The sequence below is a fragment of the Mirounga leonina genome, unplaced genomic scaffold, assembly GCF_011800145.1.
Source record: "Mirounga leonina isolate KUSES-001 unplaced genomic scaffold, KU_Mleo_1.0 Mir_173, whole genome shotgun sequence".
Taxonomy (NCBI): domain Eukaryota; kingdom Metazoa; phylum Chordata; class Mammalia; order Carnivora; family Phocidae; genus Mirounga; species Mirounga leonina.
Genome location: NW_023270447.1, coordinates 11,087,367 through 11,115,227, shown reverse-complemented (window position 1 = coordinate 11,115,227; position 27,861 = coordinate 11,087,367). Strand labels below are relative to the sequence as shown.

Genomic DNA, 27,861 nt, shown 5'->3' with positions numbered 1-27,861 from the left:
TCAGGGTCATAAGATCGAGCCCCACATCGGGCTCTGCACTGGGCATGGAGCCTGCTTAAGATTCTCTTTCCCTCTCCCGTTGCCCCTCCCCCTCTAAAAAAATAATAAAAAATAAAAGCATATGACAGATCTTATCTCTCATAAGTTTAAGATATACACTTTGCTTAATGAAAGAGAATAATGGGTGCATTCAAGGACTATATAGTAAAATATCTAGGTCATATGCATACACATATAGTAAAATATCTAGGTGTAACTTTTTACCCCTGGCTTCCTGCAAAACTTGCAAGCAACATACAAGGACCAATGCAATCAGAGCGCACTTTTGGGGAAGATATTAGTTCTAGTACAGAATCTCAGCGTTCCTTTCCTTTTTTTGAAATAGGATTCCCTAAAGAAGTGATGTTAAGTTTAAAACCTGACAGGAAGAAACCTCTCTAGAAAAGACCTGTTGCCTTTGCTAACGTGGAAGTAAGAGGCTTTCTCCATTTGTAGTCATCCCCAACCTCCCCGCCAACTCTGCTCTGAACAGGACTCACACATGTCCTGGCCCATACTCTCCTGCCTTCCTTCAGGGAGACCAGGATGCCTCTGCAGCACTTGGCTCTTCCACACCACAGCACAACGCTGCCATCTATAGAACCATTTAATCCATTCAGCACTACCCAGGGAGAGTGAGAATCAGCTTAAAACAAATGCTGCCTTCCCTAGATCTGACAAAGGAGCCTACCGGTGAAGAATATATTTATGCCTGGACACACCAGATGTCATTCTCTGTTTGGGATAGGCACCGATGACTACCAAAATGGGGACACCGAGGCAGCAACCCATGCTGTGGTTGCTGGCCACTCGAGAAAACAACGAGGGTTGGAAAAGCATCACAAATAACATAAGACTTTTATGCAGAGCAACTTTTCTTAACTGCACTTCTTGCTTTTATCACAGACAGACAGAGACAGACAGAAAGATACAGTGGCAAGTCCACTGGATATAGAGTGATTTTCCTAACTCTCCGTAGGATGGCCTGTTCTTAGAGCTATGTAATTGCACAACTGTTAAAAACATGAAATACCCAAAGATGTTTAGGTCAGCATCTGCTCTAAGTTACCATTTCCTGCCCTCCCCTTCCCCTTCCCATTGTTAAAGTGTGATCATTTGACTCTAGAACCAACAAGTACACCACCACTGATTACAGTCCCTCTAGTAATTTTCTTTCATTACCACTTACGTAAGTGAGGGATACAAACCATCCATCTGTCATGAGAAAACGCAAAGGATAAATAGCCTTTACTGGGACCACTCATTTCAACCACCACTGACTGGTCATCTCGTGTGAAGGACAAGAAGAAACAGGCCGGCTCCTTCTCTGGGTCACAGTTCACAGGACTCCTAATACAGAACTTCTTGTTCCCACAATCTGAAGCACTGAACTAGAAAAATGACAGGGAGACAAAGTCTTAATTACCAACCAAGCAGTTCATTTCACCATGATAAAAGAGCCACTACCTGGAAGCACAAATTTTAACAAGAATATCTTCTCATAATAGATATTTCAAAGAAGGAAACAAAAGACACATCCCAAATTAGAAATGATCAAAGTAGTAGTTAGGTTGTGAACTTTTAAACTTAATTAATTTTAATTAAAATCTGGAAGACAACATTAGTTGGACTATAATGTGCATGAGTATTAAAAGGATTTTAATACATAAAATTAAAAGGACTTTAATACCCGAAATATTTCACATTAATTATGTTCTGGAGCAAAGTTTCTAGCAAATTTTGAAAAACATCTTAGAGAATATTTAAGTCCACATTGACATTCTTACCTAAAGGATACCCTTGAGTTTTTAGAATGGACTTTTAAAAAGCAAATGGACAAACTCTTAGCAAGTTTTTATATTTAGATCCTGAACTCTGCTTCTAGAATTCAGGTTCAAATTGGATATTAAAACTGTAAGAAAAATTGGTTATCCCTATATATACCACCACTCCAAATAATAACAATTTAGTGGAGGAAAAACAGGAACAATCTACAATGACTTGATTCAGAGCTTCTTATGGCAAAAAAGAGGAAGCATATCAAAAAATGTCAGCTCTACAATTTGACAGAGCAAATGTGCAGTCATCTTGTTAGAAGGCACTGTGAGGGTGTATTTCAGAAAAGAGTTAAATACTACGTAACTAAATCTAATGGGAAATGAATAAAAAAAAAACTTCTCATTTCTTCTACTCTACCAATATTTCTGGCCACCAAATGTGTGGCGGGTTTTCCCACATTAACCAATTCTGCAATTCTCTGGGGACCCCAACTGCATATCCCACATCGCAATTCCATTCTGACACAATCTACCTGAAGTTAGTGTTCCATCCTACAAGTTAGGGGCTCAGTCCCATAAGACTGCTCCTTTCAGGGCCAATCGCAAGTTCCAGGTTCCCACTGGACGGGATTGGGGTTCCCATGACCCTCTCCTCGAGTTTGATAATATACTAGGATGGTTTGCAGAACTCAGGAAAACAGCTTTCTTACTAGATTACCAGTGTGCTATTTATTTATTTATTTAGGAAGAGAGTGAAAGAGAGAGAGCACACATAAGCGGAGAGGGAGGGAGAGAAAGAGAATCTCAAGCAGACTCCTTGCTGAGTATGGAGCCCACGTGGGGCTCGATCTCACAACCCTGAGATCATGACCTGTGCCAAAATCAAGAGTCCAGCACTTAACCAACTGAGCCACCCAGGTGCGCCAAGTGTATTATTACAGGATACAACCCAGGAATAGTCAGATGGAAGAGGCACACAGGGCAAGGTATGTGGCAAGAGGTATGGAGCTTCCACACCCTAAGGCACCATCCTCCCAGGACCTCCATGTGTTCAGCAATCTGGGAGCTCTCTGAACCCCATACTTTTGGGATTTTTATAGAGGCTTCATCGTGGAGGCATGCTGGATTATTGACTCTATTTTCAGCCCCTCTTTCATCTCTGGAAAATAGAGAGTGAGGTAGAAAGTTCCCAGCATGGGTTGGTCTTTCTGCCCTCACCCAGGAGCCCACCCAGAGTTACCTCATTAGAACAAAAGGTATTCCTACCACTCAGGAAATTACAAGAGATTTAGGAGCTCTGTATCAGGAACTGGGGTCAATGGCCAAATATTAGCAGGAACCACGGCAGAGACCAATATATATATATGTATTTCTTATTATTTCACAGGAACTTAAAAGTCACAGTAGAGTGGAAAAAACAAGCCACTACAAAACTTGGATTTTTGGTCTCTGCTCTCCCCTTTACTCCAGCATGTTTGCTAAAGAACTTACTGTCTCTCTTGTATACCTTCAACTACACAACAGGGACTGAACCCTGAGGTCTCTTCTAGCTCTACAAATGCTGTAATCTCATGACTCTTTTAAACTTTTCTATAATCAGAGGTTACAAACCTGGTGCAGAGATACCATAAAAGCTCTGAAAACAAATGCCTTTTATGTGAATATATGGAAAGGTAATTTTGTCAGTAGATTCCTACCAGGAAGCTCAGGTCCAAAATGACTATTTACTCCCCTAAAGCAGCTTTGAAATTAAATATTAAGACTAAGTAAACTGAGGGGTGCCTGGATGGCTCAGTCGGTGGAACATGTGGTGCAACTCTTGGTCTTGGGGTTGTAAGTTCAATATCCATGTTGGGTGTAGAGGTTACTTAAAAATAAAATCTTTAAAAAAAAAAAGACTAAATAGACAAGTGCAAATAAAAGATCTAATTATATGGTCAAAAGTGTAACATTCATAATAATGTAGTCAAATAAAATCATCACACATTGCAAAATGTAAAAGGAAAACAAAATGAGACATTACATAGGAGCACAAGTGCTTTACTTAGTCTTCCCTACAAGAACAAAGAGCTATAAAAAGACAAAAAAGAGAAGGAAAAGAAAAAAGGAACTAATATTTACAGAATTTCTATTAAGTGCAAAGTAGTTAGAAACCTTATATTCATTACATTGTTTTAATTCTCATAATGATACTAAGAGCTAGATATTAAGATTTCTCATTTTATAGGTGAAGAAACTGAGCCCTTGAGAATTAAGTAGCTTGTCCAAAGCCACACAGAAAGTAAACAAGTTGGGAATCAAACCCAAGTTTGTTCTTTCAACTGTAATAACTTGCTGTAAGACATTTTTCATTACATGCACTTCTGAATTAATAAGTCTAACATCAGAACTTCTTTCAGTGAAAACTTCCTAATGTTTCCAGTATGCATTACCCTTTACAAGATATGTTTTTTCAGTCATCATTCTTCTGAACCAGAGGGCCTGAATGAATTCTCGCTGATGAGTCTGCACAAGAGTTTCTGTAGTTCAGCACAAAGAATCCCCCAGTACTCACTGGCTTTCATGAAATCAGATCTAAGAGTTACATCACCATTTCAAGATTCTCCTCCAAATCCTGTCTAAATTTAGCCCAAGCTTTAATCTTCCTCTTCCACGTTTGATATTTAGCTGTACAGACTCTGAGTGAATGTCAGATCCACAACTCGAACATGCAGGATCTTGCACTGCCTTTATTCTGACCTGTAAGTCATAATGTTGCAATGAAGACCTCCTTCAGATTTCCTGCAGAAATCCCAAAAACTTACTACCGCGACCCAGTACAGCTACTTCTCTACATACTTCACCAAGCCTAGAACCACAATTTCCAAAGACACCGTTATTACAGATTGCATTTGGTGAAACCATAAAAATGTTACTTACTGATTTGGTTAGATGGGAGACCGGAGGGAATGTCGACAAAGGGGCTCTTGTAGCTTCAGGTGTCGTAAAAGGCAGGGCGTTTGGTTGTGAAATTATAGGACCAGGAATCTTCACCCAGTAGATTTTATACTTCTCAACAACTGTGACTCTGAAATTCAGTACTAATGAGATCAAACAGAACCCTGATTGTGGCCCATCATAACCAAATCAAAAAAAAAGGGGGGGGGGGGGAGAAAAGGAATAAAGTAGGGACACACAACGTACTACTACCTAACAGTACTACCGCTTTTGTCTAAGGCAAATCTCCAATGACTCTTCCACCTCATCACTAAATGAACTTTACTGCTCTTACTCTCTTGTTCGCTCTCGATCTTTCTTTTCTTCTCTTCTCCTCTCTTCCTTGTCCACTCTTTGGGCATACTCACGGCAGTCCTGAATGCCAGATCTAGGGACTAAACTGCACAGATTTCTAATCCCTGACGTATAAAGAACACACTACTACTACTACCCATTTCAGAATGTGCTGTTCAAATTATTCCACAGGGCATGTGTAGCAGGCAGCTACGGGGAGAAGCTATTCTATATAGCAACCTCAGCTCTTACTGGTGCCACAGTCCACACAACACACATGTGCGAAGCTGTGTTACTGTGTGCTGGGACCTGTGTGCAAAGTGGAACAAAAAATAGAGACGTGCCAAGAGAGCAATTCTCCTTAAAACATATGCCTCTAACACCACTCAGGAATATCAGACTGCTTTTCGACAGTCCACTTCCCCTTGCACGTCGAAGTAAGGACTTCGAATTCTACCAAATTTCATAATTCTGAGGGCATGCACCATCTTACTTTTCTGGCAATCTAATCTGCAAGTTGTAACACTACAAAAAAGTCACCCAAATTTCAGGATTTTTTTTTCATATTCTCCTCTTAAGACAAGAGCAAATAAAAAAAAAAAAAATGTATCAGTCCATACACCATATTAAGTATTAATAGTAGTAACTGATGCCTCTTAGTTTGAAGGCACTGCAATATTTCACTCATTCAACTGATGTCTATTAAGTGCCTATTAGGTGCCAGGTCCTGTGCTAGGTGGAAAAAAATCAAACAAAAAGCAAAATGACTACTTATCTCACTGACGTGGTGTCATTACTACACCAAACCTCTCCTGTACAGGTAAATGTCCAATAGGTATCAAAGATGATATAGACAGTTATTGTTTCAATTTTACTAGTTGCAGATTTGTAAGCTCTCCTACTCACAGAAACTTTACGTGATCTGGAGCATCGCTTGGAGCATTCCAGTAGACTTTAATTTTTGTTTTCTTGGATGGACTTGTGTGACTCACAGCATATCCCTGAAATAAAATGGAGAAGAACTACCATTCAGTCACTCAATAGTTGAGCATGGCTGGAACGACTATCATTTTGCAAAGTAATCTATCACTGGGTGATGCTGACACCCTGGTAAAGACTGCTCTACTTAGAACAGGGACTCAGGAACTCAACAAATACATGTTGGCTAGTGGATACCAGATTAGCAGCCGGCTCTGTGAATAAATTAGAGTCCACAGAAATTTAACAACTGCAGAGGGTTATGAACACTGGGTATGTTAATGCTATATAGGGCCTGCTCCTTATTCATTTATACTATAAATTTATATTCCTTCCATTAATAGGAACAAAGAGAACACAGAAAAGTCATCAAAAGAAAAAATTCCTGCCCCCACATACATAGCACTATATTTTAGGAACACCTTCCCCTTGAACAATCTCATTTCCCACTTTCACTCACCTGGCAAATTCCTACTCATTCTTTGAGGCTTGATGTGGAGACTACCTCCTCCAAGGAGCTCTCTCTCAATTTCCTCCAGCCTGTGTGTGACTTTCCCTGCTATGCTTCCTACCCATCCTGTGTGTTTCTAATCTAAGTCTACTTAGGTGTTCTTGTATATCTGTCCTATATCCTTATGTTCTACTTATGTATCATACATCGTATGTCCATATGTTCTACCTATGTGTAATGCTCTGAGCTCTTCAAAGAACAAGTCGAGCTGCTCATCACCATATCACACTGGGACAGTTCCTGATATAATGTTTATTAAATGAATGAATGATAAAAATTAGACCTCTGTCCGACTCTAGAATCCTATCTTCAATACTAACACCCTTTATAATCAATATAATATGAGTCAATACTATATAAAATATCAAAACTCTTTAAGCTACTGTCTTTTCTAGGATGCTGATGTGTAAAAAATATATTGCAAATAGGAAAATTAGGGGGAAAGCCTGATCAGTGTGAATCCACTTAAATGTCTGCAATACACGGATAATGTCATTGTTTATCTTACAACCACCACCCTGTAGTGAAAAGATCCACGCAAACCAACAGATTTCAGACATAACACAAACCTGTACATCTTCACAGGTCAGAAGCTGTGACACCTGACTGTCAATCAATGTGAAGGAGCCAACAGGAGGGCCACTCAAATCCTCAGCAGCCCGTGCTTCTAAGAGAAAGCCTTTAAATGGTTTCCCTGACAAGGTAACTGAGAAACAAACAAAAAGACGTTTAAGAGGTTTAGCAACATCCCCAAAAGGAAACTGTTCAGAGGAGGCACTCACAGTTCGAATCTGGTGTACATATACAAAACTGCTCCAGGAGAGAAAATGGTAGAAATTATCCTGTAGCCAAAGAAGTTCTAAACTGTGTTCCACAGGACATTCACTCCGTGAGATGTCAATAGCCATTCCAAAGGGGGGGAAAAAAGGTAGGTGATGGTCAGGGAGTAGTCCACGGAGCCAAATTAGTTTGAAAAATGCTGAATGAAAGTAAATACTTGTCTCTCTATTGAAAATCGCCAAGACCTTTAACATCCTACTCGGCAGGATGAAACCCTCCGAAGTACATTATATGTAACACACGGAGGGTTCCAAATTTATTTTTCCATACGCTCTTTTTGTCAAAGTTTGTTAATATTTTGCATTTCTGGAATCACAGAAAATAGTTTGTAAAACACTGTTATAGACACACCTTTAACAGCCCATATTTCACCAGAAGAATCAGAAAAACACAAGAGTTTACATGGAACCAAGAAGAAGGGTTTATTACACCTTAAACCAGACAAAAGAAAATTTATTTTCCTCTTCTATTGAGTTAATAGTACTGTTAAAAAAGATCTATTAACTAATGATAAAACTGTACTTAAAACGTACTCTGATTGGGGAGCACATATACCACTTAAGTAATATAGTCATCGTTAGTAGTTAAGCTCAAAATGAGAAGTATAAGATGGCGGTCTCTTATGAAAACAGGTGAACAGATTTAAATGACACTGTATAAATCCCTCAGTAATACAGATTCAACATACAGGAAAAGAGTGAAACTCAAAACCGAAATAGTTAATCCCAGCACAGTACCTTCGATCTGATCTCCTGGTCTGAATGTCATCTGACTCACTGAAATGTTGTGAATAGGATCCGGGTGCGCAGTATGACCATGTTCAGGAACCATTCCACGGCATGATGTTCCTACTTTTCCACTGGGATAATTAGCCACAGAACTAATGTGCAGCACAAGTATGAAGGCACCAAGGGTAAATCCAAGAACTGCCATCTCAAAAAGAAGATTAAAAGCACATTATTTTCATATGTAATTAAAATATAAAGCTTTCATACCACAGAATAGTAATTCTAGATGGCTGCTTGGTGTCAACACCAAGACAGCTAACCATATTTTCAAAAATATGTAATAAAAAGAATATGATACGTGAAGTTTGACCTGGATTTGCATCTCAGCTCTACCAATTACCAATTATGAGACCTTAACCAAATCACTTAGGCCTCCACTTCCTTACCTGAAAAATTAGGAAACTAACACCATCCTTTCAAGTTGTTTTAATAAAATGAAGATACAAAAAAATAAAATAAAGTTACAACCCAAAGTCTGACAAGGAAGAAAATAAATGTTAGCTTTCGTTAGCATGATTTGGAAATAATAAGCCAGTCCACTAAAAGCGAAAGATTCTATTCTACTTTACCCTAGGAAGCTTAAAGAACAAATAAGAAATGTTTCTTCTGGATTTAAATACCGTCATCTAAATAAGTCTCTGATATGACTTCTCCCAATTTCCCATTAAATTAATCATGACAGGGGCGCCTGGGTGGCTCAGTCATTAAGCGTCTGCCTTCGGCTCAGGTCATGATCTCAGGGTCCTGGGATCGAGCCCCGCATCGGGCTCCCTGCTCAGCGGGAAGCCTGCTTCTCCCTCTCACACTCCCCTTGCTTGTGTTTCCTCTCTCGCTGTCTCTCTCTCTGTCAAATAAATAAATAAAATCTTTTTTAAAAATTAATTAATTAATTAATCATGACAGGGTGGATAATTTAATTTGCAATACTGAAAACTAAGGATAACAGAGAACCAATTGCAAGAAACAATATTTCTATTACCCATAGCCCAGTTACTTCTGAATTAAGAAACACCATTGTCAATCCAAGCAATATTCTTCTTTTTTTTTTTTTTTTTAGATTTTATTTATTTATTTGACAGCGAGAGACACAGAGAGAGAGGGAACACAAGCAGGGGGAGTGGGAGAGGGAAAAGCAGGCTTCCCGCGGAGCAGGGAGCCTGATGCGGGGCTTGATCCCAGGACCCTGGGATCATGACCTGAGCCGAAGGCAGACACTTAATGACTGAGCCACCCAGGCGCCCCCCAAGCAATATTCTTGTCTCATCCAGTTTACCAGCCTCTTACCATCTGCCTAACAGAAAACTAGCTACTTTACGTCAGTCCCACCCTCTTGTAGCCTATAACAATCACTTCACTTGGTCCTTATATTCAGAACCTGCAAATCACCGCATATAACAAGGCTAGAGGAGGATGGCAGGGACATGTTACATAGCAGTAAAAAAAAGTCAGCTTATGGAGAGGCTGCAGATGGGCAGAACCCAAGGAGCAGCTCATTCTCCATAGAGATGGAGTTAGACAAAATAAAAGCACCCCTAGAATCACTAGAATAAATTACTCTTTTATGGTCACATAAATTACAAACCCCACACTGAACCAGCACTAAACTGCAGGAATTCCTGCTAGACACCAGAAATTATGCTGGGGGCTACACATTTCAACCAGCCCTGCACCTTCCACCAGTAGCTATAAGGAGATAGTATAGGGTCCAATGGTACCACATACCCCTATCTTTTATCAAACATCAAATCTAGGTAGGAGTTTTTCCCATTTAAGGATAAGCAAAAAGAACAAATAAACAAATCAAGAGTGTCTGAAAAAAAATGTATAACATAAGAGAAGCACAAAATTTCTCTATAGAGTCCTAAGAAAAACAAAATTTTGAAAATGGTTAATTACTGTAAGAAACAGTATTTAGGAAAATAACTGTCTTAAACATATTACAGTGATTTATAACAATTATTTCTCAATAAAACTGGGAGAAAAAAAAAGAGTACTAAAGAGTGGAGCAGTAGGAGAATTTTTCTATTCAAACATGGCTTTCGTGTGGTTTTGTCAGGGGCGGACCTGCTTTTAGGACCAGGCAAGATTTGCTGGAGACGATCAAGGTCATAGTTTTTTAACCATGTGACCTTAGCCAAATTATTATGAAGGTTAAATGCAGTAATGTGCCACTCAACTAAAGGATGGTATAGGGGAAGAGTCAGCCCAGTTTAGCAAATATTTATTTGGCACTGACTTCCTGCCAGGTCAAAGTGGAAACAAGACGTGATTTCTAATCTCCGCTATGCGTTGTTTAGCTGAACGACGTCAATCCACTTACTTAATCTCTGTCTCAGCTTCTTCATATGTGAAATATAATAGATGAACCAGAATAAATTCAGGATCACCTTCATGCCTAACATCATGATTTTAAGAAAGTCAAGTGGGGGGAGTCACCTGGGTGGTTCAGTCCGTTAAGTGTCTACGGCTCAGGTCATGATCTCAGGGTCCTGGGATGGAGCCCTGCCTCTCTGCTCAGTGGGGAGTCGCTTCTTCCTCTCCCTCTCCCTCTGCGATCTCTCTCACTGTCGCTCTCTCTCACTCTTGCTTTCCCTCAAATAACATATTTTTAAAAAATAATAATAAAAATTTAAAGATTAAACAGGAAGGAAGGAAGGGTGGGAGGGAGAGAGGGAGGGAGGGGGCAAGGAAGGAAGCCAAGTGGGAAAGGCTATTAGGAATTATCAAAGCAAGAAGTGAAGTGTAAGCCCAGAAAGGGAAGTGACCAAGGCGCCACCACCGCCTGTCAATCATTAGGAAAATATAACAAATGTAGTCAGGGAGAGAAGTAAACCAGCAATTTCTTTATCCTTGGTCAGATGCTGACCATGAAGGGTGAAGCTCTATTTGCATTACAATGGCTACTGACGGATTTTCCAGTTACTGATTTAAGAAACAGCCTTTTTTCAAAGTAATACTTTAATTCATTAGCCAACCTATGCCAACAGACTGCATAGTTATGAAAGAGAATCAGAAGTTATTCATGGAATCATTTAAGTTAAAATTATGTAACGTGGATAATGAACTATATTATACTCTGTTATGAGGTCTTCAAGCACTGAAAAACTCTCACCAATTTTGTGGGATTCTTTGAAGTTTTTCATATTCGGGGCGCCTGGGTGGCTCAGTCGGTTGAGCGACTGCCTTCGGCTCAGGTCATGATCCCGGAGTCCCGGGATCGAGTCCCGCATCGGGCTCCCTGCTCAGCAGGGGGTCTGCTTCTCCCTCTGACCCTCCCCCCTCTCGTGCTGTTTCTCTCTCCCTCGCTCTCTAATAAATAAATAAATAAAATCTTTAAAGTTTTTCATATTCATATTCGACGGTGGGTACAATAGAGAAGATAAAACAAAAGTATCACAATTTGCATTTTGTCGTCCCAAAGATAAACCAATTAGTTTAAAAAATTAGAAGAGAAGTTATCCTGATTCTCTAACTGAAATATTCCCAAACCTGATGATATTTACATAGTTTTCTTTCTTGCCTGAAAAACAGGCATTTAGTAAAAAAAAGTATGATGACTGCTTATATCATGTTCTACATACATCTCAAAGATAAAACTTCAAAACAAATGTATTCTTTATTATTTAAATACCAAATTCTTGTATTTGCATGAATATTTAATTATTATTGTGATTGTGGACCACAGAGGCAAAGTGATATTAATCAAAACAATATATTTAATTAAAGCAAAGTAAAATTCAGATAAAATGAGAAGAATCCAATTGGAAAACATTTAGGTGTAAGAAAATGATTAGAATAAAGAGTCTGTGTTAAGAATTTTTTTTAACAAATTAGTCATTAAATGTCTTTTTATTGTGTCACTCCAAGAACATGTGAGAAAAAGAAGAAATGGAGGAGAGCATATCTTTTAAAACCATGTCAGATGATTAAGCTAGCAAATAACTAATCAAGTCTAGTTATACTGCAATCAAGCTCTAGCTCTTGTTAATCATTCATTCTAAATTAAGGCATCAAAAAGTTCAAAAGTTAACATTCACACAAAAATTGTAGGAACTCGGGGTGCCTGGGTGGCTCAGTCGTTAAGCGTCTGCCTTTGGCTCAGGTCATGATCCCAGGGTCCTGGGATTGAGCCCCGCCTCGGGCTCCCTGCTCCGCGGGAAGCCCGCTTTTCCCTCTCCCACTCCCCCTGCTTGTGTTCCCTCTCTCGCTGTGTCTCTCTCTGTCAAATAAATAAATAAAATCTTAAAAAAAAAAAAAAACTGTAGGAACTCAGGCCAGTAACACTCAATCTACATTACCAAGATATGAGTATAAGCACACAGTGAGAGTCTTAATCAATGCACAGCTATGGGGTAACAAGGTTTCTTAATTATGGGGAATGAGTTGTAAAAAAAAAAAACTTAACCAGAAGGGTTCACTATAAAATATTTAAATAATTTAGAAAAGGTTGGTTTGGGTTTTTTTTTGGGGGGGGGGGGGTTGCTATATGCAAGGAATTTATGTAATTTTTTACCATATTCAGATAAGAAAAATATGAAATATTTTTACATTATGACCCAACAAACATTTCAAGAGATATTATTTACCTTTACCACTTGGGATAAATTCATACATTTTCTATTCCTTACTTTTTTTTAATGTTGGTTTTATCTATCCTACTGAATTGTACAATCTATCAATTGATCTTAACCTGCAGTTTGAAAAATACTACTTTAGAGCATATACAAACCATTAAGTTTCAGCCTTGAATCAAGCTCTAAGTTAGGAGTATCGAGGATTTCAGTAAAAAAGGAGAGTTCTCAGAACCAAAGAAAAATAAGCCAAGCAATAGGGAGGATCCTGGAAATAGGAGATGGACTTATTCAATGAAAATGTCCTATTCTCTTTTATCCCATTTGTGAACCTAAACAGAAACTATAAATACAGCTAATAAATGAGCATTCTCACGATGACCTTCTGCATGAGAAAAAAAAATTTTAATTAATCATAGCATACAAACACTGCAATCCCTAAAGCATCTAAACATTCCTTTCAGAATTTCCATCAACTGCATTCCACAATGTTCAAAGTAAATAACTACTCCTTACTCAATATAGTTTTCATTTTATTTTATTACTAGAATTACAATGGCATTATTTTCTTTTCCTCTGTTATAAGTGTAAAATATTTCAATTAACTTCTAAGTTAAACATGCTTTTGCTTCTAGGCTTTGGGCCTAGAAACAGAACCACCATTTATAATATTGCTTCTCTTGGAAAATGGAATTGAAATTCCAAGCGGAATTGGAAATTAATTTGGGGACCCAGCACATTTGTAATAACATCAGCATTTCGTGTAGGATCTGGGGTAAACCTGACAGGCCTGTGACCAAAAACCTAAGAGGGACTAGGGCTAGAGGTGGAAAGAGGTGGAAATAGAGTGGCAGAGTTAGGTGGAAAGAATTTTAGAAAAATAGGTCGAACCATAAGAAGGATAAGGAGACTGATTAAGTCAAAACAGTTAAGACTAGGCACAAGAGATACACAGGAAGCAATGAAATTTCTAAGACATAAAGAAAAGGATTACATTTCTATTACACAGGAAGGAAGAAAGAGGACATAGCATGGAGAAAAAGAAAAAGAAATAAACATTTAATGAAAACCTAGAAGATACTACTACATCTAATATAATTCTTACAATACGCAGATAGTACCTTCATTTTAGAGATGAAAAAACAGAGGCCAGGGAATGTACCCTAAATCTAAGGGCAATGTCCATGTTCTCTCTTCACTTTGCATCACTGCTCCCTCCTTGCAGAGAGAAGGATGTAGAAAGTAAATAAATCCAGCAAGGATCCAAATTTCACAATGAACAATGTTGAGTGGGGGCATACTGTGACAAAGTTGAAATCTAAATTAGCCTAATTCAGAATGTTGAGGGGCACCTGGCTGGCTGTCAGTAGAGCATAGGATTCTTGACTTCAGGGTCATGAGTTTGAGCCCCATATTGGGCACAGAAAGTACTTTAGAAAAGAACTACAAGTGTTTTGAGGCACGTGGCTGGCTCAGTCAGTAAATCATGCAACTCTTGATCTCAGTGTCCTGAGTTCAAGTCCCACATTAGATGTAGAACTTACTTTAAAAAACAAAAACAAAAAACAAAATATTGAGTCCACTCTAGGAGCCTAAGAAGCAATATAGAGAACTTTTCATAGAACTAAAGCTCCTGAAAGAATGGACATTAAAACAACTAGTTTGATGCCTAAAACACCAAGTTGTCAATAAATGATAACTGCCATTATTTGTTAATCACTATTAAATTTCCTTATCAGCAGTACGTGCTAATTTCTTCCCAACACTGTTGTGGTTAGACAAGTGAAATTTTCATATATTTCTTTCATCTGCATTTAATTTGTTCAAGCCTTCTGAAATATTTCAGAAAATGTGCTCCCCTTCTTTCCAGCAATTTAACTTTACCTTCATAGAAAACTTCCACATCAAAAATTAAATTGATTTTGATAGCAGAATCTCAAATTATAGAAAAATTGAAAAATAGGTCAAGTATTTCCACTTCTTCAGATAAAAATGTTTCAGACTCCATTTGCTCAGCAGGAAGCAAAGAGAAAAAAGATTTTTTTTTTAAATTAACAATTGGAGTTATGACATTTTCCGAGATGGTTCTAAAAAACAAAGAGGCATCAAAAGTGACATATTGAATACCAATTTGAGATCTGTCAGGTCTAACAACTTAAAAGGGTTGAAAAAAATTCTGAAAAAGAATTTAGAGTTTAAGTAAAAGCAAGAAAAAGTGAAGGGAAAGGTAGAGGAAACCACTGAAGAAAAAGTGATGGGGAACTCTACAATCTAATCCTGATTCTCCTAATCACAGCATCCTCAGCAAGTAATGTTTCCATCTTCTTTATTCACCTCTGGAAAAAAGATTGGAAGCAAATACCTTATTACATGATATAGAGCTTTCATCTGGGTCATTCCACATGGCCCTCACAATAACCCTGTCCACAAAACAAAATTAGGTAGAAAGTGGAATGGCCCCTTCTCTAAAGATGCAAAACTAATGATGAAACAAAAGCAAATACCAGTAATCTATCATTTAAATGACACTATTTATTGAATCCATTGTAGTCATCACAGTACGTGCTTCACAGAAAGGAACTCTAATCCTTGGAAGAAACATACAAAGGTTTTTTTTGTTTGTTTGTTTGTTTGTTTGTTTTTCGTACAGACACTGAAGCTCCCAGAGGTTATAAAAAACTACAGTCTAAGATAACACAGGGCAGAATAGGAAAAAATTATATTTCATTATAGATATTTAGAGGTATAAGGAAAAAATAAGAAGAGCTAACAATTCCAAGGGCTTACAACATGTCAGACATCATGTCAAGGATTTAGCATGCATTCCTAAAAACCACCCAGGAAGGTGTGAAGGGTGTAATTGCTCCCACTATGTAAAACAGGGCACTGATTAAGACATTTATCAGAGGCACAGCAAATGAGTGGTGAAAAGTATGGTCTCTGATCTGGCTTCTGAGGTTTTAACCAATAAGCCATCCATAACTTCAGATCAGACCCTTAAGGCTGACATGGTAAGTAAACAAGGCATTATGGAGGAAAACAGGTTCAGAATGTACATAATTTGAATAGGAACAATAAAAGAAACAAAGATGGAGACAAAAAAGTGGGCATGGACTTTTGAGGGCCGTTAAAGGATTGTCTAGATCCGAGGTCAAATGTCAGAAATAGTCATTGTAAAAATATTGTAATTAAGTCTGGTTCCTCTTCATGCCTCATACATGAACGTATCCATTCCCAAGACTTTTTACCTTGGCCCCCACATTTCTCTGCAAGCTCATCATGATTTCCATGGCCTGTTTTCATCCCTAAGATATCTCCCAAATCTTCCGATTGCCCCCACCCCACATCTGAACAATGCTTTCACTCAAATTTCCAACTCTACGTATATTTCTGTTTGGACGACAATAAGCTTAATTTGTCTGCAATGAAATTCATCATCTTTTCCTCCAGACTAGCTCTTACACCTGACTTCCCTATTCTGATGGTGGCCTGTCAACACGTTTCTGGTCAGCAATACTCGAAACCCCATATTCTCAAGACTTGACCCCAAATACTCTTTTAGACCCCAATTTCCAAACAACCTCTTCAGATTCTCCCTCCACCCTTTCACCCTCCTACCTATCCCTTTTGCATCTCTCTTCTACTGTCCATTCTTTCTATTACATCTGTCTACCACTTTCCATTCTGCCATCACCTCCAAGCACAAAGCCTTCATTGTCTATCACCAAAATTAATGAAACACTCTCAATTGGCCTCTCTGTTTCTTTATCTCTATTCTAATCTGTCCTACACAACATCAGAGATCATTTTCCTAAAGCACAATTCTTATCATATCACTCTTCTCCCCAGAAACCTTCATCAGCTTCCCAGGAATTATTAAATTAAGGACAAAAACTTTAATGTTTCATACTATTCAGCCCAACCCCATTTTAAGGATTTTTTTCTCCCAGGCTCTTGCAACAACGTACCATTGGTACTAACTCCTGGAATAAGCACCACTCCTTCTTTCTATCCATGTCCTGCCTTCTAACTGGGACCTCCATTATTTCATGCATCAAATTCTTACCCGTGTAAAAACAGATGTTAAATGGGAAAAAATAAGATACAAAAATTTCTGTACACTATGCTTTTTATGTAAAAAAAAAAAAAAAAAAATTCATTGCCTGTCATTTCATGGATAAATGCAAGAGACTGCTAATATCCAGTATAAGCAAGAATGTACAAAAATGAGCACACATACACAGTGAAAAGTGTAAATTGGCACAATATTTTTGGAGGAAATTTGACAGTATCTTACTAAACTAAAATATGCCTAACCTCTGACCTAGGAATTTCACTTCTAGGAATTTATCCTACAGAAAAACTCGCACAGTTAGACAAAAATTATATTTGTAGTAACAAAAATTTAAGACAATTTGGGTGGTTACAAAAATAAGCTACACTATATCCAGACTATAGAATACTGTATACTCACTCACTTAAAAGAATGAAATAGAAAAGTCAATGACGGGGTGCCTGGGTGGCTCACTCAGTTAAGTGGTGAAGCGTCTGCCTTCGGCTCAGGTCATGGGATCAAGCCCCACATCAGGGCTCCTTGCTCAGCAGGAAGCCTGCTTCTCCCTCTCCCTCTGCCTGCCACTCCCCGTTTGTGCTCTCTCTCTCTCTCTGTCAAATAAATAAATAAAAATAAAGGAAAAACATTTAAAAAAAAAAGTCAATGACAAATATAACAGCTAATAATTACTGAGTGCTTTATGGGAGCTAGGTATTCTTTTAAGTGCTTTGCAAGTATCAACTTGTTTCACAAAAGCCCTAAGACATTAGTCTGCATATACTTAAGTGGAAACATGCTCCTGCCACACTGAGGAATGAAAACAAGCAGATTACGAAATGATATGTAGTATATTGAAAGAAATGTTACTTAAAAGTTAAAGGGAAAAGAAAAAAAAAAACCTTCTACTCCACACTTTAACAGTTCTCAAGAGTGGTTACCCCCAGGAGAGTGTTTTCAATAGGGGAAGAGGAGTGGACTTCCTCTTTTTAATCCTCATTGTATTGTGCATATTTTTTTTAAAGCATGTAGTGTTTATAATATAAAAATAATCTAAAAATTTTAAAGCATGTAGTGCTTTATAATATAATAAAAGATAATAATTTATAACTACAAAATACGGATATATAAAGACCGTAAAGAAATACAATAAAACTACTTAGCTTTTTTTCTTTTATCTATTTTCAAACCTTCTATGTTACCTTCACTGCTTTTGTTTTTGTTTTAGTAAATAAAACCTCCTCCCCTCTTTCAAGGTCCATTTCAAATGTATCCTATGAGAGAGTGAACAGTTTGGACCTCAAAATCACATAGTTCGAATCCAGCTGCAGGTTTGAATCCAGCAGGCACCATCTTAGTGACTGTGGGCAAATTATTTAACCTCACCAGGCTTTTTCTCATTTTGTTAAGAGAAAATGCAACAAATATCAAGGTGCTTTGTGAAGGTCAAATAAAGCAATACATATGAAACATCTAGCAAAGTGCACACCATAAACCAGGTCTCCCATTAAAATCTTCTTTGTAGGAAACAAACTGAGGACTGCTGGAGGGGAGAAAGGTGGGGGTAACTGGGTGATGGACATTAAGGAGGGCACGTGATGTAATGAGCACTGGGTACTATATAAGACTGATGAATCACTGACCTCTACCTCTGAAACCAATAATAAATTATATGTTAATTGAATTTAAATAAAAAATAAATTAAAAGAAAAATAAATAAAATCTCCTTCTTTCCATGGAGTCTTGGCCAATTCTGTCACCTTCTGTAACTGCTCTCTCTTTGGAACCTCCAGAAGCTTTGCTTTTGCTAATAAAAAATGTTATCACACTTGCCCCAACTGGTGACTTGTCTTGTGGCCAGCTTGTTGATCCCCTTTCCCACTGACTAGCAGACAACCTTGAAAACAGCGCTTGTACAGTGTGATTTCCAGAGAATCTGACATTACGCAAATGGAGAGCTGTGAAACAGAAGCTACACTTGGCCAAAATAGTCAACATGTTGGCTTACTAAGCAAATTACCAGAACTCATCCCCTTAAACAAAATAAAATGTCTAGCTCATTGTTTTCAACAAATCAATAAACCAAATTTTAGCCTCTACCTCTGTATAGTACTCAAATCTTTCCACTTTTTCTTTAATTCAGAAGAAAAAGAAAGTATCTGAGCTTAAAAGTTTAGCTTTGTAAAGAAATATCCCTGATAACACATTCACAAACTGAAAAATCTCCTTTGCCCCTAGGTAAGCACTGACAAGATTAAAAAAAAAAAAAAAGGAGGGGGTGGCAAAGGTCTTACCAGAGCCTTTCTGAAATTCTAAATGCACACCAGGGGTAGGGGGTGGGGGAAGCTAAAATTTCTAAATTAAAACATACTTCAAAAACCAACTAAGGCTCTAAGTAATCTGCATACAGGTAATTATGCCATTAAGTTTAATTATAAAAGAGAGTTTCCACAGTTTCAAGTTTTTTTTAAAAAGGAGAAAGAAACACACGTGCATGAATAAAGTCCATGCTTTTCAGGACCCCAAGCATGACTCTACTTTTAATCACCCATTTCTTGGGATTAAAGCTCGTTAGTCAAAGTCACAGGACATCTTACTAACCTAACTCGTTTGTGAAAACTCATTAGCTCAATACAAGCTCCAGAACATAATTTGTTAAAGCATTCATTCTGCATCGCCGACCGCCCCCATCATCACAGTCGCCTGTTCTCAGTACTGTCGCCTTAGCTGGCTTCAATTTTTAAACGCTTTGCAAAGAGCTCTGACTTAAAGACAACAGGAGACGCTTACCTTGAGAAGCGAAGGCAGCCTAGCCAACTTCCGGTTTTGTTACAATTTGTATCTCCTTTCAGCAGCTGGGTGGAGCCCGCTTACCCAGTAACAAGAAGGCAACTTTCCCAAGCTGAGCAGCAAAGCTTGATTTGCAAGACCAGGAGACCAGTACTAGTTTTGGGACTCCATTTCCGAGAATTAAGCGTTCTGTTTTACATACAAGAGCACTTTGCCAAGTAATAGTTGTTTCCTTGAGAAAATTGTGTGCCTTTAACTACAAAACCACTTGGGAATACATATCTGTTCTATATATTCTATATATTCTAAGTAAAGACAAACAAAGGAACCTAGTTGTGCTTAGGTAGGGTTGCCAAATTTAGCAAATTAAAATACTGGCTGCCTGCTTAAACTCAATTTCAGACAAACAACCAATATAAATATTGTTCTATGCAGTATTTGGAATATAATTATACTAAAAAAATAATTCATTGTTTTTTCTGGCAACTCTTAAGGCATAACCGTAATTAGCAAACTATTTCAATTAACTATAAAAGGTGCAAAAGAACCAGATTGCATAGAACTGAAACCTTGGAAAGTAAATGATATCATGCAAAAGAGTTTTAGTTTGCAAAATTCACTCAGAAACTTAGGAGTTTAGTTTTCATTTCTTTCATTCCTTTAATCTTTGTTTTGCACAAGATTTTTTTTGCAAAAGAACATTTTTAGGGCTAGGAAAAGACAATGTATCTATAAATATTAAACATTCCATTGCGAGCTATGAATCACAAGTGCAGACTGGAAAATAAATGTCATATACGCTTTGACCTGTGATCCCTGGTTGGCAATCAACACTACTAAATTCTCTAAAACCATTTTAAAAGGAGAGAAGAGAAGTGAAAGAACACCATCACTTTAATCTTTCTCCTTAAGAACTCTCTCTGTCAAATAAATAAAATCTTTTTTTTTTTAAGATTTTATTTATTTATTTGACAGAGACACAGCAAGAGAGGGAACACAAGCAGAGGGAGTGGGAGAGGGAGAAACAGGCTTCCCACAGAGCAGGGAGCCCGATGCGGGGCTCGATCCCAGGACCCTGGGATCATGACCTGAGCCGAAGGCAGATGCTTAACGACTGAGCCACCTAGGCGCCCCAAATAAATAAAATCTTAAAAAAAAAGAACTAGTCACAATTAACAAAAACCCCTCTTTATAGGATTTTAGAGAGAGGCTTTTAAAAAAGATGCCAGAGAGCCGGTTCTCTATTCTAAAGCTGTGTGAAATGTGAATAGACTCAAACTAAGTAAGTAGAGCTTCATTCCTTCTGTATAAAGCCTCAGGTGATGACAGAGATTTCTGCAGTCATAATTAAACCTTTTCCAGAAATAGTCCCCAGGGGACACTGTGCATGCCAAAAGCATGATTAAAAAAAAAAAAAAACCTATAAGACAAATAATTCTTAGAATATAGTATTGTAATCTTTCATCCTAAAGCACTCTTAAACGGATGAACATGGGCGGGGGGGGGTGGGGGGGGAGGCAAACCAGGAAAGGGAACTAAGGGTTACCGGAGGGGAGGTGGGCAGGGGGATGGGTGAAAGAGGTGATGGGGATTAAGGAGGGCACTTGTGATGAGCACTGGGTGTTGTATGGAAGTGCTGAGTCACTAAATTCTACACCTGAAACTAATATTACACTGTGTTAACTAACAGGAATTTAAATAAAAACTTGAAAAACTAAATAAATAGTAGTGGGAAGGGGCACAGTGGGAAGAACTGAACAGAGAGGATTAGCTCTATCTAAAAGCACCCTTTTCCAGGCCTACCATTTCCCCTAAAGTCCCCAGCTGTAACTCCCCTTATCACTCCCTGCCAGATGTCCACCTCTACCAGGCTCTTTCTTCATCAGCTCCTTGTCAGCTGTTCCCAAAAGGAACCAAATTTAGTAAGATGTTCAATGGAGCTCAGACTCTGAGAAGTTGATACTATCCTATTGGATCCCATTCTCATGCCTCTACATTAGCAGTTCTCAAATTTTTTGGTCCAGACTCCTTTACAACTTTTAAAAATTACTGTGGACCCCAAAGAGATATTCATTTACATGGGTGATATCTATCATTATATGTATTAAAAATTAAAAGTGAGAAATATTTCAATACTTACAAATTCATTTTTTTAAATTTTTTTAAAAGATTTTATTCATCTATTTGACCGAGTGGGAGAACACAAGCAGGGGAGACAGTAAAGGGAAAGGGAGAAGCAGGCTCCCCGCTGAGCAGGGAGCCCAATGCGGACTCATCCCAGGATCCTGGGATCATGACCTGAGCCAGAGGCAGACGCTTAACCATCTAAGCCACCCAGACGCCCCAAATTCATTTTTAAATGATAAAAATAAACCCATTACGTGTTAACATAGTATTTTTTTTCGCTATTGCTGTTATGATTGTTTGCCGAAAATAAGACTTTAGTGAGAGGAGTGTTGTTAAATTTTTGCAAATCTCTTAAGTGCCTGGCTTAACAGAGGACAGCTGGATTCTCACATCTTCTGTATTTGATCTGTTGCAGTATTATATGACACATCACAGAGCCACTGGAAAACTCCAGTGTATATTCATGAGAGAATGAGAATGAATAAGGCAAATGAAGTATAGCAAGAATAAGAAGCATTTCATTCTGACCAAGGCACATGCACTATCTTAACTCTCACAAGAACCCTAAGTGAAAGGTATTACAATATTGTAGACATTCTACCACTGAGTGCTGAGGGCAATGCAGAGCTAAGTAAATTGCCCAAGGTCAGGCAGAGAAAAGAGGCAAGACAGGGTTCTAAGCCACAGCTACTATCTACCCTGAACCTCACTGCCAAAACTGAATGATGTCTGATGGACCAAACATAAACTTGCCTTTTCTATGATACTGAGCATTTCATAAATGGGATTCAAGTAGAACATCTCCAATTGATTAGACCCTGCCTCCACTCAATAAATCCCAAACCCACCATCTAAAATGGACCCATTCTCATGTGGCCTTTAATTTTGTCCTCTTATTCAAATTCGTTCCCTCTTTATCTCCACTGCTATCACTTATCCTCTGTTTTTGTTACCTCAAGAGTAAAAATGAAGGGTTACAACCAGAACCTTATGTTCTCTAAGGTCTCCTGCCAAATTGTGAAAGCAGGTTTCTGTTGGCCAAGAAGAGACATACAATGGGCCAGAAAAAGACTAGATTTTTTAGAATGACAGGTCACTTAAATAAAAAAAAAAAAAGAATTATCACAATCATTCAATAGCTATTTTATCAAACACCTACTATATGGCAGATACTGTGCTAGGCACTATCCTATATTTGTACAAAGTGGCTCTATGTCTAATATATTGCGATTTCTTAGGTGGATAATAAAGGAAGAACAAAAGAAAGAGAGGTAGAGGGGAGGAGAGGAAGGAAGGAAGGAAGGAAGGAAGGAAGGAAGGAAGGAAGGAATGGAGGGAGGGGCATAATTACCTGATAAACCCATGTTCCTGTAGATGTGCAGTTCTCATTGCTTTCCAGATGTCATTGGGTTAAGAATCTTGAGATAGAGGGGGGTGGGAGGATGGGTTAGCCTGGTGGTGGGTATTGAGGAGGGCACATTCTGCATGGAGCACTGGGTGTTATGCACAAACAATGAATCATGGAACACTTCATCTAGAACTAATGATGTAATGTATGGGGATTAACATAAGAATAAATAAATAAATATTAAAAAAGAAAAAAAAAAGAATCTTGAGATAGAAAGATTATCCTGGATTATCTAAGTGTGCCCTAACTGCAGTCACAAGTGTTCTTAAAAGAAGAGGCTGAAGGGGGTGCTTGGGTGGCTCAGCCTTTTGAGCATCTGACTATTGGTTTTGGCTCAGGTCATAACCTCATGGGTCTTGGGATCGGGCTCCACACTCAGTGGGGAGTCTGAGGATTCGCTCCCGCTGCCCCTCCCCCCACTCACATGCTCACTCTCTCTCTCTCTTCCTCTGTAAAATAAATAAAGCCTTTTTAAAAAGAAAGAAAGAAAGAAGAGGCAGAGGGAGATTACACACAAAAGAAGACAAGGTGACCATGGAGGTAAACACTGGAGGAATGCAGCCACAATGATGCCAGTAGCCACCAGAAGTTGAAGAGACAAGGAACAGATTCTCAGCCAGAGCCTCTGGAGGAAGGGGTTCTGCTTCACCTTGACTTTGCTCCAGTGCTACCGATTTGGGACTTCTGGCCTCCAGGATTGTAAGAGAATAAAGGTCTGCTGTTTTGGCCACCGAGTTTGTGGTCATTTGTTCCAGAGCTACAGGAAACTTAATCAGTCGCCCTTTCCAGTTTCTCCTGCATTTTTATCAATGCTCAAGCAAAACCTAAAGATGACTTTCAGCTTTTTGTCTCTTTCATATTTTATAGCTCAGAGTTTTTCAGTTTGGAGCCCCAACCCATTTATTAGCAGAATATAAAATCTTTAGTGGGTGGGGCGCCTGGCTGGCTCAGTCGGAAGAGCACATGACTCTTGATCTCAGGGTCGTGAGGCTGAGCCCCACATTAGGGGTAGAGATTACTTAAAATAAACAAATAAGCTTTTAAAAAACTATTTAAAGTCTTTAGTGAGTAACGATCAGAAAAATATTAATAAAATAACAAAAACATTAGAGCACCTTATATATAATAAGGGTAAATAAATGCTGTTTCATGGGTCTAATTCAGATTATATCCATGAGTTGATATGTCCTGGGTTGAGCACTGCTTTTTTTTTTTTTAAGATTTTATTTTTTTATTTATTTATTTGAGACAGAGAGAATGAGAGAGACAGAGAGGACATGAGAGGGGGGAGGGTCAGAGGGAGAAGCAGGCTCCCCGCTGAGCAGGGAGTCCGATGCGGGACTCGATCCCGGGACTCCAGGATCATGACCTGAGCCGAAGGCAGTCGCTTAACCAACTGAGCCACCCAGGCGCCCCCTGGGTTGAGCATTTCTTATTTCTTACTGTGGGCAGCAGGCCAAAATGTTGAAACCAAGTGCTTCTAATATCTCCCCAACTCAATTATCAGTTCCTCCTTTCTCAACACTCATATACAGGCCTTCCTACTTATTTATTCTGAGCAGGGGAATCGGATCACCCAGGATTGAAGATCAGCCCCACCACTAAACTTTGTGATCTAGACCTCTCTAAACCCGTTTTCTCACCATGAAATGAAGATCACAATACATAATGTTGTTGTGAGGATTAACTAAGATAACATATGTCAAGTGCTTAGTTCAATGTCTAAACAAAGAAGTTGTTCAATAAAATGTGTGCACTATAATTACCTATGCTCAAATTCTCTGGAACTAATCTCTCCTACTTGTTCTCATGACCCCCATGAAGCCTGCTGACAATAGTCCAACATTGCATGGATCTTCCTAAAGTAATACTTTTATCAATAATGTCCGGTGACTTACCATTGCTTATAGCGTTAAATCCATACTCTTCCTGACATTTAAAGCACTCCATCACCTGGCCACACTTAACAAACATCCTCATTGCTTTCCACCAGGTACTGCTGACTCAATCACTCCATGAAACACCAAGTCTTATTCTCATCTTTCCACATTTGCTAATGCTGTTCTCTTATCACATTTCTTTTTTTTTTTTTAAGATTTTTTATTTATTTATTTTGAGACAGCGAGAATGAGAGACAGAGAGCATGAGAGGGAGGAGGGTCAGAGGGAGAAGCAGACTCCCTGCCAAGCAGGGAGCCCGATGCGGGACTCGATCCCGGGACTCCAGGATCATGACCTGAGCCGAAGGCAGTCGCTTAACGAACTGAGCCACCCAGGCGCCCCCTCTTATCATATTTCTTCCCGCATATTAAACGCCACACATTCTCCAAGGTTTAGCAAAAGTCCCAATTCATCCATGAAACTTTTCTGATAATCAGAACTAATATTAGTTCCTCCATTATAAATTGACCATATGGCCAAGTAAAACGATCATATTCTCTGAAGTCCGACCCACTTCGGTTGAAATCCCAGCTCTGTTCTTTAATAGCTGGTTGACTTCTGGCAAATTACTTAACCTCCTACTCTTACTTTCTTCATTTGCATAAAGAAGATAAGGATACAGATGTAGAGTTATTTGATGTTTTCATGAGATAATATCTCACTACCTTTAACGTCTTGTATTAGAGTAAGGAAATACACATTACATAAGATGCTAGTCCCACAGGTAGGCAGTCATCATCATCAATGATTTATAATCTCTTCTCTACTAAACTGGACATGATTTCAGATCCTTCTCAATACACTATACCAAGTAGTCAGTACCAATGGATGAAAACTATACTTTAAGCAATTCCTGGGGTAGGGACTATGTCATTACTTTCAATACCTCTTTTTAGGAACTCAAAAAATAGATGTTAAATATAAGATCTCACTTTAATTTAAGTAACAGAAAGATAAGATACTAGAAAGCCCCTTCTTCTGTTTTACCCCTCTTCAAACTTGACTTGAATTTCAGTTCATTTTTTTAAAAAGATTTTATTTCTTTATTTGAGAGAGACAGAGAGCATGAGCAGTGGGGGGGTGGGGGTGCGAGGAAGGGAGAAGCAGACTCCACTGAGCAGGGAGCCCGATGCAGGGCTTGATCCCAGGACCCTGAGATCATCATGACCTGAACTGAAGAAAGACGCTTAACCAACTGAGCCACCCAGGCACCCCTTGAATTTCAGTTCATTTTAAGGCCAGTTTATTGATTATAATGAAAGCATGGCAGACATTCTTCGTCCTCTTTAATTACATTATTTTCTTTTGTAGCATTTTAATTTAGTGCAAGACAATATTAATACTCTATAATTATGTGCCAGAGATGGCAACACTGATTTAAGTAAAATATTAAAAGTTTGATTCAGCTTTACCAAATCGTCAATAAAATCTCTGTTGATCATCTAGAGACATGATATAAAGTTAAAAGTCTTGGCAATTACAATCAGTGGCTTCTAATATTTTCTATCATTTAGGGTTATACTACATTCAAGTTTCTACCATATCTGTTATTAAACCAATTAAAGCAAATTAGAAAAGAAATTAAAAAAGAATCAAGGAAAGGAAGAAAATAGCATCTATTTAGTAATAACCTAGTTCTACTCAGTAATAACCTAGGGTTTTTTTTTATTTCCCAAGTTTTAACAATGAAGGAATAGTATAATTTACTGCAGAATTTTGTTTTAGCAGCTCTTGGGCTATGTGACTTTTTAAAATGCCATTTATTGGGGCGCCTGGATGGCTCAGTTGGTTAAGCGCCTGCCTTCGGCTCAGGTCATGATCCTGGAGTCCCAGGATCAAGTCCTGCATTGGGCTCCCTGCTCAGCAGGGAGTCTGTTTCTCCCTCTGACGCTCCTCCCTCTCATGCTCTCTCTCTATCATTCTCTCTCTCTCTCTCAGTAAATAAATTAAAAAATAATAAAATGCGATTTATTTACAAGATGGCTTAGGTCCTATTGTGTTAAGTCAGTACCTTTAATATATACAGATGTAATGTAGTTTAGGGGCACCTGGGTAGCTCAGTTGGTTAAGTGGTTGACTCTTGATTTCAGCTCAGGTCACTATCTCAGAGTCCAGCTCTGTGCTCAGTGCAGAGTCTGCTGGAGGATTCTCTCCCTTCCTCTGCCTCTGCCCCTCCCCCTTCTAGTGCACATGTGCGCGCGCGCACACACATGCACACAATCTCTCTCTCTCTCAAATAAATAAATAACTTTAAAAAAGAGAAATCTATAAATATATACAAATGTAATATAATCTTAATACTGAAAAGAAACCATGCTCTCACAGTCAAAATGAGAAGTAATACATTTATTAACTGAGTAAAAAGTCATTGGTTTCTTTTTTGCACAAAACATTACATAGTCAGGGTGACATTTACAATGAAAGCCAGCAGCTCTAACCATTTTTGCAAGAATACTTTTTCTCCATTAGGTAAGCCTTCAAAGTAGAATTTTAAATTCAACAAACATAAAGCATAAAAATAAGTAACATAAGGTCCCAATCCTCAGGAACCCCCAGAATATGATGAAACAGCATCATCTCCTCTGAGAATGAAAAATAATCCTAGAACATGAGTGAATTGAGGTGAATATGATTCTCACCCTCAACTTCACCAGAGGAAGCAGGAGTTTGTCTATCCTATATTGCCCCAAAATTGAATACAGAAGCAAAAGCCTTTACTCAAAAGCCTCTAGTTGCATAAAATCTGAAGGCAAATACCAAATATAAGATC

General features: G+C 38.5%; 1 protein-coding gene across 8 annotated transcripts in view; it reads right to left on the bottom strand.

Annotated features, from left to right (window-relative positions):
* Positions 1-27,861, bottom strand: part of FRRS1 (ferric chelate reductase 1) — an 87,054-nt gene that overhangs the window by 24,449 nt on the left and 34,744 nt on the right. For 3 of the 8 annotated variants that reach the window (XM_035017947.1, XM_035017953.1, XM_035017954.1), the window contains exons 1-4: positions 7,146-8,147; positions 5,994-6,088; positions 4,737-4,884; positions 1,248-1,430 (exon numbers count right to left, since the gene is read on the bottom strand). In XM_035017947.1, coding sequence (XP_034873838.1) covers positions 1,248-1,430; positions 4,737-4,884; positions 5,994-6,088; positions 7,146-7,610 — 891 coding nt within the window. In that variant the 5' untranslated portion in view covers positions 7,611-8,147. The other 5 variants (XM_035017951.1, XM_035017948.1, XM_035017949.1 and 2 more) reach the window with 4 other exon arrangements.